Source organism: Cervus canadensis, chromosome X (assembly GCF_019320065.1).
Source record: "Cervus canadensis isolate Bull #8, Minnesota chromosome X, ASM1932006v1, whole genome shotgun sequence".
Lineage (NCBI taxonomy): Eukaryota > Metazoa > Chordata > Mammalia > Artiodactyla > Cervidae > Cervus > Cervus canadensis.
This window is the reverse complement of record NC_057419.1, coordinates 97459416-97474739: the sequence shown is the minus strand read 5'-3', so window position 1 is coordinate 97474739 and position 15324 is coordinate 97459416. Positions and strand designations below refer to the sequence as shown.

At 47.8% G+C, this 15324-nt stretch overlaps 1 protein-coding gene across 1 annotated transcript; it reads right to left on the bottom strand.

Annotated features, from left to right (window-relative positions):
- Positions 1-375: 375 nt before the first annotated feature.
- Positions 376-14571, bottom strand: LOC122435660 (PAX-interacting protein 1-like). Its single transcript, XM_043459806.1, is given in 16 exon segments — positions 376-496; positions 583-658; positions 742-876; positions 1815-1915; positions 3595-3763; positions 4788-4890; positions 6230-6300; positions 7425-7468; positions 8636-8820; positions 9403-9524; positions 10251-10388; positions 11173-11268; positions 13185-13279; positions 13755-13802; positions 13805-14174; positions 14563-14571. Coding segments are annotated over 16 exon segments (1866 nt in total). The 3' UTR covers positions 376-392.
- Between the last annotated feature and the right edge of the window lie 753 nt (positions 14572-15324).

The following is a 15324-nucleotide window of genomic DNA, read 5'->3' as shown; positions in this document are numbered from 1 at the left end:
AGATTAAGAGCCCCAGGTGCCCAAAGCCCCACCACAGAAAACCAGCCCCTCCCTTCTTCTGCAGGGCACATGCCAGGCCCTGCAGCCCAGGCCACTGCCTGCGGCAGGACGACACGGCTGCTCTCAGGCTGCAGACGCGAGGAGAGGCCCAAGAGGTCACCCACAGATGGCTCAGGTAAACTTTACACCAAGTCTTCCTTCCACAAGGAAAAGCAGTGCAGAACGGGCATTCAGATCTAAACATGTAGGGTGAGAGAGCCTGGAAAGATGTAAGAGCACCTACTTTAGAAGAACAGTCTACGAAATTAAATGGGCCTCTCAGCGATTCTATCACTAACCCTGGCCAATAGTGCCCTAACCTGTGGGCTCACGGAGCACACGCAGCTCTGACACTAAAGATGAGAAGGGCCCACCCACCGCCTTCTGAAAGGATGTGACTCATAGTCCAGTGTCTGAGTGAGCACTCCAGTGAGAACAAACTCTGCATTGTGAACATCTGCAAGGAACAAAGATAAAACCTGTCAAACAGACGCACCTGCCCACACCCATGCATGCCAACACACAGCAGACAAATGAACATACCTATTCCTGTGGCAAAATACTCTTGACAAAAGTGAAAGTCATTTTCACAGGCTATTAAAATTATTTCTGACAAACTCTAAGGAAAAGAAAAGCAGATTCTTGGTTACTGAGCCTCATACATGACATTGATGCATTCAACAGTGTTTCACTTCTGTGCACCTTATCCTGTTTATGTTCCATGAGTTTCCTGATAGATGGTTTTTTAGACAACACTTCGCCTCCTGCACATTCCACAATCGCTTTCATGGTTGACAGACTTGGGCAGATCCCAGGAGTGATGTAAAAGTATTTTGCCTAAAAGTGAAAATATGTGTACTGGTTTCAAACTGAATCTTCAGTGTGCATAATTTCTCATTCTACCCAAGAATTTTGACAAAATGACTAATTTCATGGAGCTACACAGTAGTAGACCCCCCTAGTCCCCAACCTCAAGTGGGCCTGGTGGAACCCAGACATGGAATTTCAGAAATAAGCACTCTCATAAGCTAGGTGTGAACTATAATTATTAAAAAGTGGCTAGAACTTTAATTCCTGTAAGACATGAAGTATTCTGTGATAAGAGCAAGAATAAGAACATTTTTCACAATTTCTAAAGCTCAAATGGAGCACAAAATGATTTTGATGGTTAAAATTTTCTAACACCCTTACTCTTAAATGTACCAAAAGCACCATTTTGTTTTAAACTCCTCAAACGTTTAGAAAAACACAGACTATTTTAGGTAATGTACTCTTAACTCAATACGGAAAATCTCTTTGGATTCCTAAGTTGGCTCCTTAAGAGCAAAACAAACAAACAAACAAAAAACCTGCCTCTATTAATCTACTAAGCCACTGTTTGATACAAAAAAAATTTTCCAAACTGTCCTATCTTAGAAACATGTAAACACTGTAGTCTAGAATTATTAGACACATATTCAATTAATATTTTCTCAAGAATGGTCTCTATTTTCCAGCTGAATATATGTTTTATGAGAATAGTATTAATGTAAGTTGGTAAAAGCAAAAATAAAAATGTAAATCTCTTACACTCTATTCATAGCATACTCTTTGAACCCGGGTTATTTGTAATGCATCTCTCTCCATATTGATTCTCTTAGACACGGAACACACCCTAGAGGAGGCCTGACTGCACAGGGGGAGTGGGGAGAGCCCAGCTCTCTGAGTGCAAGCCGCCCACTCCCGTCATGGTTGCCCAGCTGCAGCAGCTGATCTGAGCTCCAGTCCAGGTGTACCTTGAAAAGCGGAGAAACGTGGGCCCTCCTCAAGGACTCCTCCAAACTGAAGGAGAAAAGCACTTCAGCCTCTGCATCTCGGAGACTGTAGTTCTGCTCATCTGAAAAGGAAGACAGTACAGCCTCAGAAAGTGCCTGGCACTGGGGTACACCACATGTGACTGGCTCCAGGTGCCCCAGTGAGCCATGTGCTGGCATCCACCTGTGAAACCTGTGAATGAGTAAGTCTCCCAGATTATATTCCATTTACTTTCCTCCCAAAAACAGCCAGCCAGGCCAAAGACACTCTTCCTCCCTCCTGGATCAGTGTTTCTTAGCTTTTAAGAACAAATGTCCTGAAAGATGTCCATGGACCCTCCTCTCATCCCTGGGCAGCTCCCCACCTCCCCCTCAGCTGTAACTTCACACTGTTGGGGGGCCAGAGCACCCCAACCCAGACCCAGGTGAAGAGTGCCCATGTGGAGGGACAGGCTGGGAACCAGGTTCACGGCCAGCTTGTGCTCACAAGGACCAGTGACTTCAGAGCCACTGGACTCCAACTAAGTCGATTAGCCACATTTTACAGATGTACCAAAAACAAGTTCCTTTTATACACGTATAAGAACATCACTTTATAAAGAATGGTTTTACCAGATTTTGAGGATCTAAGAATTTTTAAATAATACCCAATTTTCCAAAAAGTAAAGATCACAAAATGTTTTCATCTTCTTATGAATACATCTCATTCAGAAAAGCATTTCATCATCATAACCAAACTAACAGTCCAGGGTCAGGCTGAGTCAGACGACACGCTGTAGGGCTGACAGGCCACATGCTGGGTATGTCACTTGCCCTTCTCTTTTTTAACAACACCTTAAAAATGAGAAAGCCATTCTCAGCTCAGAGAGCATAATTGCTGACTCCATCAGGCCACTCAGGAGACACTGAGATTTAACAACTGCTAGAAATGCAAGTCCATCAGCCACCAGCAGAAAAAGAAGGCACTACACTAGGTAAAAGAAGAAAAGAATGTCTAAAAAATGAAGTTAAGAAATGAACAAAGAAGTATTGTCATGCATGAAGTTACATACTTGAATGAAGTGATGTATCTGAAATGCTAGTTTCTACAGCAGAATGAAGATTGCTGTGCCTGCTGAAGAGCTGTGAGGGAGGACAGGAAGCAGTCCATGTTTAAGGTGAGAGATGACACTGAAATGAACACAGTAGCTACAACAACCCTGGGTTTCTAAGAGGAGAAGCTGAGTTACATTAACTTGGTCGGAGTTGTGGCAAGAGTCAAACTTTCCAGAGCGTGTAAAGGGCATGTGTATTCCAGGAAGAAATAACCTATACAATTGGTGTCTCAAACTATATAGATATAAATACAAAATGTCAAAATACCTCTCCCCCATGATAGGAAGCGTCCAGTCTTAAAGCTGTCAGAGCCCAGGCAGGGGCGGTGTGCTGCAGGGGTGGGAAGGCAGGGGTGGCCTATGGGGGCTGACTACATGGGACTCCTCCAGGAATGTATCATCCTGTATGTATCATCAGGGAAACAAGGCAGGGCTACAGAGCTCTTCCCCAGTACTTCCCGAATTACCACAACCTTCCTATTTCACAGTAAAATGCACAGATATCAAATGCCTCACTGGGACATGAAATAATTTGTTACTTATCCATTTAAATTCACAGAGTTAAAAAATGAACTTGATGTGTGCTGGGATGAAAATGGAGATAAATTTGAAGGCAAAAACCCTCCTAACTGGGCATCCAGTGCACAGGGTGCGGCTCGGCCACTTACCGATGAACTTCTGGCAATTGAAGCACTCCTCCAGCCACTCTGGGGTGACGATGTGCTTCACCACGGAAACGGCCATCAGGAACTTGACGGTCCGCTTCACCTTGCTGGAGATGAGGTGGGTGCACTTCTGTGCAGACTCGGCGACCTCCCCACCCAGGATCTGGAGCTTCTGGGGGCCGGGAACACAGAGCAGAGGTGAGACCATCTGGTCTGCAGAGCCGCCTGCCCACCCTCAGCCCGGGACTTGTCTAGACCATGAATGGGGCTCTCAGCCGCACAAGATGGTGAAAGCAGTGAAGCCAGACCTACACCACCATGCGAGCAAAGTGGAAACTGCAAGTGACAATGTACATTTCCCTAATCCGTGCCACACAAGTCAAGATTAAAGCAGGACCTCCACTGGACACCAGGAGGACACCCCTTTTAAGATGTAGAAAGCTCTGAGAACAAGGCAGCTCGATACACAAGGAGTGAACCTCCCAGGCTGTCTACGCCGAAGTGAGTATTGATAAGGCACGTTAAGACACAGTCTCTAAGAAATGATGACATAAAAATCGACTTAAGACATAGACATGTAAAAGATGATCTCTTTATACCCAATTTTAAAAGTAAAAAATAATTTATAGTAGCATTTATAATTATTTCTTTTCCTTAAAATAAATAAAGGAAATGTTTGAATCCCTGTGACACAGGTCAACTATACTTTAACCATCCCCTGCCCAGACACAAGCCCACAATCCCTCCTGGTGTTACTTCCAGAAGTGCATTTAATGTAAATAAATACAAATACACCTGTGATCCCTGGGCCCGCCCCACCAGAGAGAACAAGTCTTGAGAAGATGGTGGGTTCATTCAGGAAACCTGAAGGGGCAGAGCTACTCTCGTAAGCTAATGTCCTTATGAAAATGTTTTTTGTGCAGCTTTGCTAATGTTTGATTACAAGACTGCTTTTGGTCTCCTCACCTGAGTCATCCTAACAAGAAAGAACGCATCTAAGGAGGAAGTAGCAGCAAGAATGAGGCGGGAAAGCAATGATGTAATGATGACGCAGTTTATAAATAAACATGATGAACAACGTTACAACATGATATTCCTGATTACATGTTAACCTAATAAAACTGCTACCCTAAAGCAAGTATAAACAGAAAGGAACATTCATTAAAATCTTTATGCAAAATAGAAGGAAATTTCACCTTTATGTACTCTTGAACTTGAACAGACTCAAATCCAGTGAAAAGCACAAAAGGGGTCAGTTCCGGTGGTAATTTCTTGGAGGGAGGTGGAATATCTTCAATTCTATGAAACACACATAGAAAGAACAGCTGTTACTTCCCTAATATGTTCTTTACCAAACAAGATATTTTAATTTTAACAGCGTTAAGAAGCTCTGAGAGCTTTACCTGTGTGTGGTTTTCTGTTCTTAAAGGGAAAGTGCAGTGACTCACCTGCTCTTTCTTTCCCACCATTTATACAAAGTCACCCCAAAGGACTCTCACCTGGCACCCCTAGGGGAAGGGCTGATAAGGCACTACCCCCACCCCCCAGCCTGCACTGTCCCTGGGGGTCTGTGAGGGTGGAAGGGAGGGTTTCCAGGGCCCTCTGTGGTCCCCAGTCCCCCACCGTATCCCACAGGCCCCATCTCACCCCAGAAGCTCTGACGCAGAGCAAAGCTGGTAAACTCAAGCACACACTCTATATTAAACTTCTTTGCTTAAATTTGTTCAAGCCCTATTTTTAGCTTATATTTGAGACAGTCTTGAAATAAAAAAACCTGTAGTGTTTTAATGATGTATATAATCACATAATTAGGCTTTTGCTAAAGAATCCAACAATCCCTGGGTTGGGTGGCTGTGGGGACTGGAAGGAGGGGACTGAGGAGCAGGGAAGAGGCAAAGACCCTCACTCAATGCAGCTCAGAGGGTCTCTTGGCTCTAGTTAAACCATCGGCTTACCTCCACCAGGTGAGACCAGAACAAGTCTGACAACACCCCCGCCCCAGCCCCACAGAGGGGGCTCCATCCCCCATCCTGAACTGGGTCAGGGGTCGGACGTGGGCTCCCGGGCACACACTGAGGATGCCTAGAGCCAGGTTCCAGTCCCCCTGCCCCCGTCCCACCACAGCAGCTCGTTTCACACAATGGGGGTTCTGGCAAGATAGAAAAAAGATAAAACAGAAGATTGGACTTTTTTTTAATAAGAAAGGAAAAGACACTGGCTATTCCCTGTTTATCTCCAGTGATGAAACGAGACATGTCATGATACAGCTGCAATGCAAGCAGCACATCCTTCCAAGTCCTGGTGGTTTAGTCGCTCAGTCGTGCCCACCTCTTTGTGACCCCATGGACTGTAGCCTGCCCAACTCCTCTGTCCATGAGGATTCTCCGGGCAAGAATACTGGAGTGAGTAGCCATGCCTTCTTCCAGGGGATCTTCCCGACCCAGGGACTGAACCCATGTCTCATGTCACCTGAATTAGCAGGCGGGTTCCTTACCACTAGTGTCACCTGGAAAGCCCTTCCAAGTGAAAATCTTAGGGATTTCCCCAACTGCCACCATTTCCTAGAACAGACTGTAAAAGATCATCAACCATTAAAAAAACAAACAAACAAACAAACAAAAAAGGTGATTCTTCCTACCTGGCACTTTTGGAAGAAGGCTGGATATTAGTTACTTCATTCTGCTTCGGTTTGGGAGGTAGTCTTACACCCTGTAATTAACAGACGATTTACCTTAGTCAACCACCCCAGTAACACAGCAGCTTCTGAGTGCTTTCTACACATCTCACCACACACAAGAAACATTCCCCAAGGAACAACTGGCAGAGACCATGGGCACATGCAACTGTCCAGGGAGGCCCTGGTGCTGGCCACCCTCTCTATTCACCAGACCCAACAGTTCTTAAGATGTCTTCACCCCTCTCCTAGCACTTGTGATAGATTTAATCAACCTTGAACTTTTCAAAACACTTTTTACTTCAATTATTTTGTGTCTCAATGGAATCTGCAAAACACAATGATTGCAATTACACCCCTCCACAAAGACAGAGGTTCCCCTATAAGGGTGCAGGACGGTCGGGTCACAGGACACTGGAGGGGAAGGCAGGCCTCTGATGGCCACTCTGTGTCCCGGGCACAGCGCCCATGCTCCTAAAACCAGCTGGAGGCCCTGACGTGCAGAGATGTGGAGCCCGATGGGGAGCCAGTGCCCCTAGTGGCCCCCACAGCCAGCTTCACACTGTGGCTGCTGCCCCCTCACCCCTTCCTTGCCTCTAACCCAGTCTTTCTTACACAAGCACACACATTTATGTTCTACTATGGGGAGCAACCACCTCTCCATCTGAGATAAGGGTGGAGATGACCCTCCCCCCCAAGTGAAAGGCAGCCCTACCAGAGCTGCCTACCAACCAACCCCTGGCACTCCAGTGCAGAACAGCCCATCCTGAAGGCAGCCCATCAGAGACCCCAGCCAGTGGCCTGGAAGTCCACTGCCACAGTGAAGCGCTGTGGTCAGGGCTGACACTCTGGCGCCCCAGTTCCCACCTCCTGAACACCACGGAAACACCCGGTCTCCCTGTATTCTGCTCTGCGGTTCTGTAAGCACTCACGTAGCCCTCTGAAGAAGTCATGGGGCTAACGTGTGTCATGTGACTGAGTAACTCCCAATATCATCAACGGAGAGGATAAAGACACAGGGTGCACTGAACAGCTTATGACAGGCGAAAAGATTCAGCCCTCATTGGTCATGACGGCCAATTACTAAGAGTTAGTTACAGATACAAGCATATCCCTACTTCTTTGTAACACAGTAAGTAAGGTGACTAACTTGACATACCATCAACAACTCTGCTGACACTTTCAACGGAACTCTCCAAGCATCTGAAGAGAGAAACAGGTTACTTTTCAGAAACACTATGTACATAAAGGAGCCCTTATCAATATAAAAGCCCTTTCAGGACACACACACACTATTATAAAACAGGTTAACAATAAGGACCTGCCATATAGCACAGGGAACTCTACTCCATACTCTGTAATAGCTACGTGGGAAAAGAATCTTTAAAAACAGTAGACATATGTACAAGTATGACTGATTCAGTTTGCTGCACACCTGAAACTAGCACAGCATTATAAACCAACCATATCCCAATAAAGAAATTAAAATGGAAGTGTATCAATAATAGCAGAAATGAGAAGCCTCTCCAGGTGTGGGTCATCCTGGACACAGAGTGGTTCGGGTGATGGCCTCCAACAAGGGGACCATAAGGACTATTCCTGAGTTTACAGGGAAGCCTGGCGGGGGCCGAGTGTTCCGTACGAGACAAAGCTGAGCAAACCAGCAGCCTGTGGCCCAGTGCAGGCACCGCCCACCTGCATGTGCTGAACCCCAGACAGTTCCGGGAGCCCCGTGGTCTGGCGTCCTAGAAACTGACTGTGAGGAGCACAGCACGTGGGGGTGGCGGCCCGGCTGGGCCCTCAAGGACATGTGTCCACCGAGGAAGGGCCTGGCGTCTGCACCAGGGCTTCAGAGTGGATGTCATAGCCAGGTCTGTCCCAGGGAAGCAGGCTGGCTGTGGCTCAAAAGCAGAAAGGGATTTCTTGCAACTGAGACCTTTAGGACCAGAACTGGATGGGCTCCTTCATGGAAGCACATGTTAAAGCAGCGTTCGAGCGACCACTTCCTGGAGTGATGCTCAGGTGGGTAAATGGTGTTAAGCACCATCTGGTGTACAGTCAGGGCAGTGGGCCTTCCTCGGGATCTGTGCAGCAGAAAGTGGGGGCAGGGGGGTGCCGTTTCTCACAGAGCAAGTTAAATGAGAGCTGGCTTGAAAGACAAGATCAAAAGGCTTTCTAGTGTTCCTTCCACTTCTGAGAGTCCATTAAAAAAAGCAAACAAAAATACAAGCCAACAAAACTTCTGGGCTCAGTGCAGTGGGAGACAGCGTGGAGAGGAAACAGGAGAGGAGATAAAAACCGATGTGACCCTGAAGCCAAGAGCAGTGTCTGGAGCCCCAGCCCACGGCCACAGGGAGTTGGCCTGCTTACCCAGAAGGTTCACCACCAGGTGTGGGGTCGGGGCGAAGGGGTCCTGCAGGCCAAAGGCGGTGTAGCAGCCATACTGTGTCTGCTGCAGGGCCTCGAAGTTCCCCAGCAGGATGTCCCCCAGCCACTTGACATTCACGCATGGGATCTGCCACTCTTTGGCTTTCTCATACTTTAAACCAGTTTGTCTTTTTTGGTTGGGGTCGGGGGGAGAGAAAACACATTCATTAGAGTTACCAGTGTTCAAATTTGTACTTCTGTTAACACAAACCAGCCCACACTTGCTCACACTGGACATGGCAGGGACGGTTCTGCAGAGCTGATCGGGCTGTAAGGAGGTGTCCATGTGATCATGAGATCATTGCCCACCCTCCTTTCACCTCACCACTGTCACCTAATTTGACTGCAGCCTCCTTAATCATATGATTTCATTCTTCTGCTAACATTACAACAAATATCACTGCCATTCTTTCAACAGACTCTGACGTCCACCATGGAACTCTGACAGACTGAGAGTTCCAGAACGGCCCTGTGCAGGCCGAGACAGAACCTCAGCTGACTGAGGGACCCTCAGAGGCCCTGTGCAGGCCGAGACAGAACCCTAGCTGACTGAGGGACCCCAAGAGATCCCATGTGGGCTGAGACAGAACCCCGACTGACTGAGGGACCCTTAGAGGCCCTGTGCGGGCAGAGATGGAACCCTGGCTGACTGAGGGACCCAGAGTGGTGCCAAGCAGGCTGAGGGCAGACGTGGCGGTGGCTGCGTTTACTCTCTGCAGATGAGGATGGTGTTGCTGCGGCACAGGTAGCCCGTGTACTTGGCACCTGCCAGGTACACCATTCACTTCAGGTCGTCCCTGTCGCTGTTGACGAACCCAGTCACAGAGATAATCTGGGGGGGAAAGGTCCAGTAAGGTCAAGATGTAATGATGGTTTAACCCAGTAGTATGACTCTTTCTTCTCCCTGTTGGTTGCGCTACAGACACACGTGTTTCCATTCCTCCTCCAGCATTGAGGGGCACTTGGCGACATCACCTCTGAGAATGCTGTCACTGCTGACAATGCTGCCCATGAGACAGCAAGGGGGGACGGAAAGCAAACATACCAAATGGAGAATGCCTTCCTGTGTTAGCATAACACTGTTCCAATTATGTTAATGAAGTTACTTTACTAAGCCTATGAATATTGGTCAGTTCTTCTTTCTGATCCCGGTTTTGGGCTCATCTGACAGGGAGAACCAACAGGAGATGATGTCTGCCCAGCTGTGGCCACTTCTGGTGTCAGACACTTAATTGTAAAGTGAAAGTGAAGTCGTTCAGTCATGTCTGACTCTGCGACCCTATGAACTGTAGCCCTCCAGGCTCCTCTGTCCATGGGATCTTCCAGAAAAGGATACTGCAGTGGGTTGCCATTTCCTTCTCCAGTGGATCTTCCCAACCCAGGGATTGAACCCGGGTCTCCTGCATTGCAGGCAGGAGCCACCAGGGCGTAGGCATTTATTAAACAGTGTCAAAGACTTGGGGGAACCCGTTAAATGTCAGGAAGCTGTGACTGTGACAGGGGGACAGAGAAGGAAACAAGATGCTGATTCTGTTCAGGGAGGCAGGGAGAGCATTACATGCTGGGAGCACAGCTTGTCCCCCAGCAGGAAGGCCAGTGGAAAGTGCAGTGCCCGATGGGGCGGCACCAGCTTCTTCTTCTTCAGGACCATGTTCAGCCAGTGCGCCGTGATGCACCTCTTCCTCTCCTTTATCGCCTGCAAACACAACAATACGGGCCGGTCGTTGGGGGCTTTACTGCAGGTGACATACAGAACTGTAAGGCTGTGTAACTACAAGGTCATTTTTACTGGAAGTCCAATAAATATAGGAATTTCAGGAGCTTAGCACTCTATTTACTAAATTAATAAGCTACAACAGTGTCACAGGTTAACTTGAACACAACCTGAAACACAGGAACAAGAGCCAACCACGGGGAGGAGAGCTGACATCCCAGGAAATGACTTTAATCATGGAAAGAGATGACACTCCCAATCATCAGAATTCAAATTGCCCCATGAGAACACAGCGAGTTACGAAAACATAACTGCCCCTGAAGTTAAACGCGGGATGACCCTTACACGCTCTTTACCAGGCATTTCTCAGAGGCCATGTACCACATACACACTAACGGCAGTCAGTCTATGAACAAGAACCCATCAGAGAAGAACAGAAATGAGCCCTGAGGGGATGAGGGCAGGCCACACCGAGGGTGGGGCTGCTGGTCAGCAGCTCCGAGCGACCCTGCTCCCACCGCTCCATGTTCGGGTGGCCCTGCCGGGACGGACGGTGTCCACCTCCCCCTCATTAAGAACTTGCCTTTCCTCCCCAGTCCTCACAGACAGAGAAGCCGGGGGCCACAGAGGTGTCCACATGCCAAAGGTGGATGGAAACCAGTGAGAAGTGGTTTCCTGTCTTCAGAGGTGGGAGAAAGACCTTTCCAAGCATGACCGTCCCAGCATCTCTCAGAGCCCCCCAGTCCCAGAAGAGCTGAGCCCTCACCTGTGTGAACAGCCTGCTGACCTGACTCTCGCAGAGCAGGTGGGTGCAGCGGCTCGAGAACGTGGGGTCCACAGCTCCTCCATGTGTCTGGATGATCTGCACACACATGAGACCCATGGTCAGTCAGCTCCCATGCCCGGGGAAGAGGGACTTGTGATCTCCAGTCAGACAGCAGTTCACGAGACCCACCATGTATGTACACAGTGTATTTCCCAAAGTGTGAACGAACTATCAGTTATATCTATGGGCTTTCCCACCCAGCACTACACAGCAAAAATGAACTCTAAGCCCCGTTTCATCTGAACTTCTGGAGGAAGAGTGGGATGCTCTCTTTCTAAGACGGGGTGCTGTGGACGTTTTAGATAAACCAGCTGATCTGAGCTGTGGGGCGTCCCACGCCTCAGGGGGCCGGCTGAACCCCGACCCCCACCCCAGGTGCCATCCCCTGCTGGGACAGCGAGAAAGGTGTCAGACATCGCCAACTGGTCCCTGGGGCCAGAAGCACTGCCTTTAAGAAACTTTATTCTAAAAAGAAAAAAGAAAGCAAAGCAAGATGGAGTTAAATTCAGTTTCTGAATTTCTGAATTTTTTGATACTGTCCTGTATGCCAACTGCAGTGGTTACACGGTCGTGTGGCACTGAGGGGAACACCGTTACCAAAAGGGTGAGAACTTCTCGGGTTGGCAAAAAAGTTCCTTTGATTTTTTTTTAACTAAAAGATATATTTTTTATCTGCCCCAAGAACTTTACTGAACAAGGAGGGTATTCACTGTTTTGTTCCACTACCGTCTGCCATTTTTCAGGCAACTTCATAATTCCATTTTCCCAAGACTTTTTATCTTTCTGAGCAAAGAACTGTTCCAGGTGCCTTTTACAGTCTTCCAGACAATTAATTTTTTTTTCCAGTAAGGGAATTTTGTAAAGACCAAAATAAACAGAAATTCAAAGGTGCCATGTTTGGTGAATACGGTGGATGAATCAGAACTTTCCAGACAAGCTTTAACAGTTTTTGCCTGGTCATCAAACATCAACAAAACATGCAGTCTTGAGTTATCTTGATGGAAGAGTGTGAGTTTTCTGTTGGTTAATTCTGGGTGCTTTTCATCAAGGGCTGCTTTCAGATGGTCTAATCAGGAGGAGTACTTGTTGGAATTAATCATTTGGTTTTCCAGAAGGAGCTCACAACAGAGGACTTCCTTCCATTCCTTCCATATACACAATACCACCTTCTTTGGTGTGGTTGGTGGTAGTTCATTTCACTTGTCCCAAATCTCTTCTGTTCATTATTTTACAGTATCTTTTCATCGCTGGTCACAATTTGTTTTAAAAACAAAACATTTTTTGTTATGTTTCAGTAGAGAACTACATATGGAAAAATAGTCAGGAAGGCTTTTTTGCTTCTCTTTTGTGAAACCCAAACATCAAAGTAATGAACACAGCCAAGCTGGTTCAATTCATTCTCAGTGCTGGATTTAGATGTTCTGAGTATGTCGGCTATCTCACTTGTGGTATAATGTTGACTGTTCTCAGCTAACATCTCGATTTGATCGCTATCAACTTCAACGGGTCTACCCAGCTGAGGGGCACCGTCCAGCAAGAAACCTCCAGCAGGAAACTTTGCAAAGCACTTCTGGCACGTTTGATCAGTCACAGCACCTTCTCCATACACTGGACAAAGATCTCTTTTTTTTCTTTTCAGTTGTGTTTTTACCTTTCTTTAATTAATTAAGCATAATATGCCTGAAATATTCCTTTGTTTCTTTCATCTTCAATATTAAAATGGCTACACAGAAATTCACCAATTTTGATAACTATTTAAAAGAATGCACACTGATAAGACAGCTGTCACAGAACAATCTAACAAAATTGTTTTGCATGAAGTTAAAGTCAATTAAGTGCTATCAAAGCCATCTTACAGTAAAAACAAATGAGCTTCTTGGCCAACCCAGTGGTTATAGGCGTAGGTACACGTGTATGTGTGTGCACAGGTACATGTATCTTAGTGACCTCACCCTTTTCCAGGTGGCCAGCAGCTGCTTGTCAGACACCTGCTCTGGATAATCCACGATTGCAAACACACATCCCAGGAAGAAGCCTTCTTCTGGGACTAGAACAGAATTATACAAGGAAAATGAATTAGAACCCCCATTCTGTGAATGTGTGCACAAAACATGAAAAAGTTCAGAGTTGGATGTGAATTTATGAAGTTAGTCATGCTTTCCCATGATGTCTCCACCAGTAGTCTGAGGACCTCTGCAAAAGGTCCTACAAATACAGCTGCTACAAATGGAGCTACTCAATCACCAATATTACGTGATTCAAAACTGGGAGCCACCAGAGTTTATGTCTGGGTCCCGAGTGCTCCGAGTGGTTCTTGAGACAGCCCACCATTCCAAGGACATCGGTGTTCACTTCAGGGTAGGGACGGAGGCCCAAACCACCGGAGAAGCCTAACAATTCCTAACTATAGCTCCTATTTTCTAAGTATTACCCTGACATGAATCCTTAGCCTGCCCTCAAACGCTCTCAGAGAAGGTACAAGGGTTTCAGGAGAGGGAAAGACAGAGATGCATATTACTAATTCTCCACTGCTGGGTCATGTCCAAACAGCGGGGGCTGAGCCTGTGCCTGGGTGGCGGGGTCTTCAGGGCCTGGGCCATCTGGCCAGGTGGCTGTACCGTCGGCGTCAACTGCATCTGCTGCTGCAAGTGGGCAAGCTGCTGCTGCAGGGGCAGCTGGGGCTGCTGGGGGAACTGGTGCAGGTGGGCCTGTGGTGGCTGGAATGGGTACAGTGGGGGTGGAGAGTAGGGCTGCTGCAGCAGGTGCCACTGCTGGAACTGCAGGAGCTGCTGGGACTGCAGGTACAGGATGGGGTGCGGGGCTGGGGCTGGCTCTAGGGCCACCTTCACCTGGCTGAGCAGCACCATGCTCAAGGGGCCCTGCTGGCCTTGGTTCACCTGCTGCTCCAGCGTCTTCATCGGCACCGAGAGGGACTGCAGGATCTGGAAGCAGAGATCAGGCAAGGTCGTGTCAATAGCTGTGCCCTCAACTCACAGGCCCCTCAGAGAGCAGAGCAGCACACCCTACACGCCGTGGGCTAACTCTCAACAGCAGGAGGTTTCAGACACACCCATGGTCCCCCCATGTGCATACACACTGCCAGCTCACTGAAGTGAACATACTCATACTTGAGACCTCTTCACCAAAACGTGAAACGGAGTAAGTAAGTAAAATGGAAGAGGCTACTGAATGGACATGGGCAGATATACACCCTGGAGTGGCTGATTCGCTCCAGAGCAGAAGGACTGGAGTGGGAGATGTATGCTGTTCTGTCCCGCTGACCCCCACAGTCCTGCTGTAAGCCCAATGCCCCGCCATGCCCCGCCTCACCTGGGCCATATAGCCTGCCCAAGCGTCCCTCCCACAGCTGCCGTTTCCCAACAAAGGGTCCAGAGGATGCCAAGACCCCACCTGCATGAAGGCACAGGACTCTGCAATGGTGGACGGCAGCCACCAGCCATCCCTGTCTGTGGCCGCCCTGCTCCGCCACACACACAAGGGACAGGAGAGACCCAGCCCCAGGGCTGTGCATGCGGGTAGCCTTCCCCAGGTCAGAGGCCCATGCACAGCTGTCCATTCCCCATTCTCAGGGTGAGGTGGGACCCTGCACACACACTGGACAGAAGACCACAGGCTGGAGCTCACACAGGCCATGGTCAAGAGTATGTGAACCAAGAACTTCCAAATGTTCAAGATGAAGGCAGAGGAAGCAGACATTAAATTGCCAACATCCACTGGATCATAGAAAAAGCAAAAGAATTCCAGAAAAAACATCTACTTCTACTTTACTGACTACGCCAAAGATTCTGACTGCGTGGATCACAACAAACTGTGGAAAATTCTTAAAGGGATGGGAATACCAGACCACTGTACCTGCCTCCTGAGAAATCTGTATGCAGGTCAAGAAGCAACAGTTAGAACTGGACATGGAACAATGGATTGGTTCAAAATTGGGAAAGGAGTATGTCAAGGCCATAAATTGTCACACTGCTTATTTAACTTATATGCAGAGTACATTATGTGAAATGCTGGGCAGGATGACTCAAAAGGTGGAATCAAAATTGCTGGGAAAATATCAATAACCTTAGATAT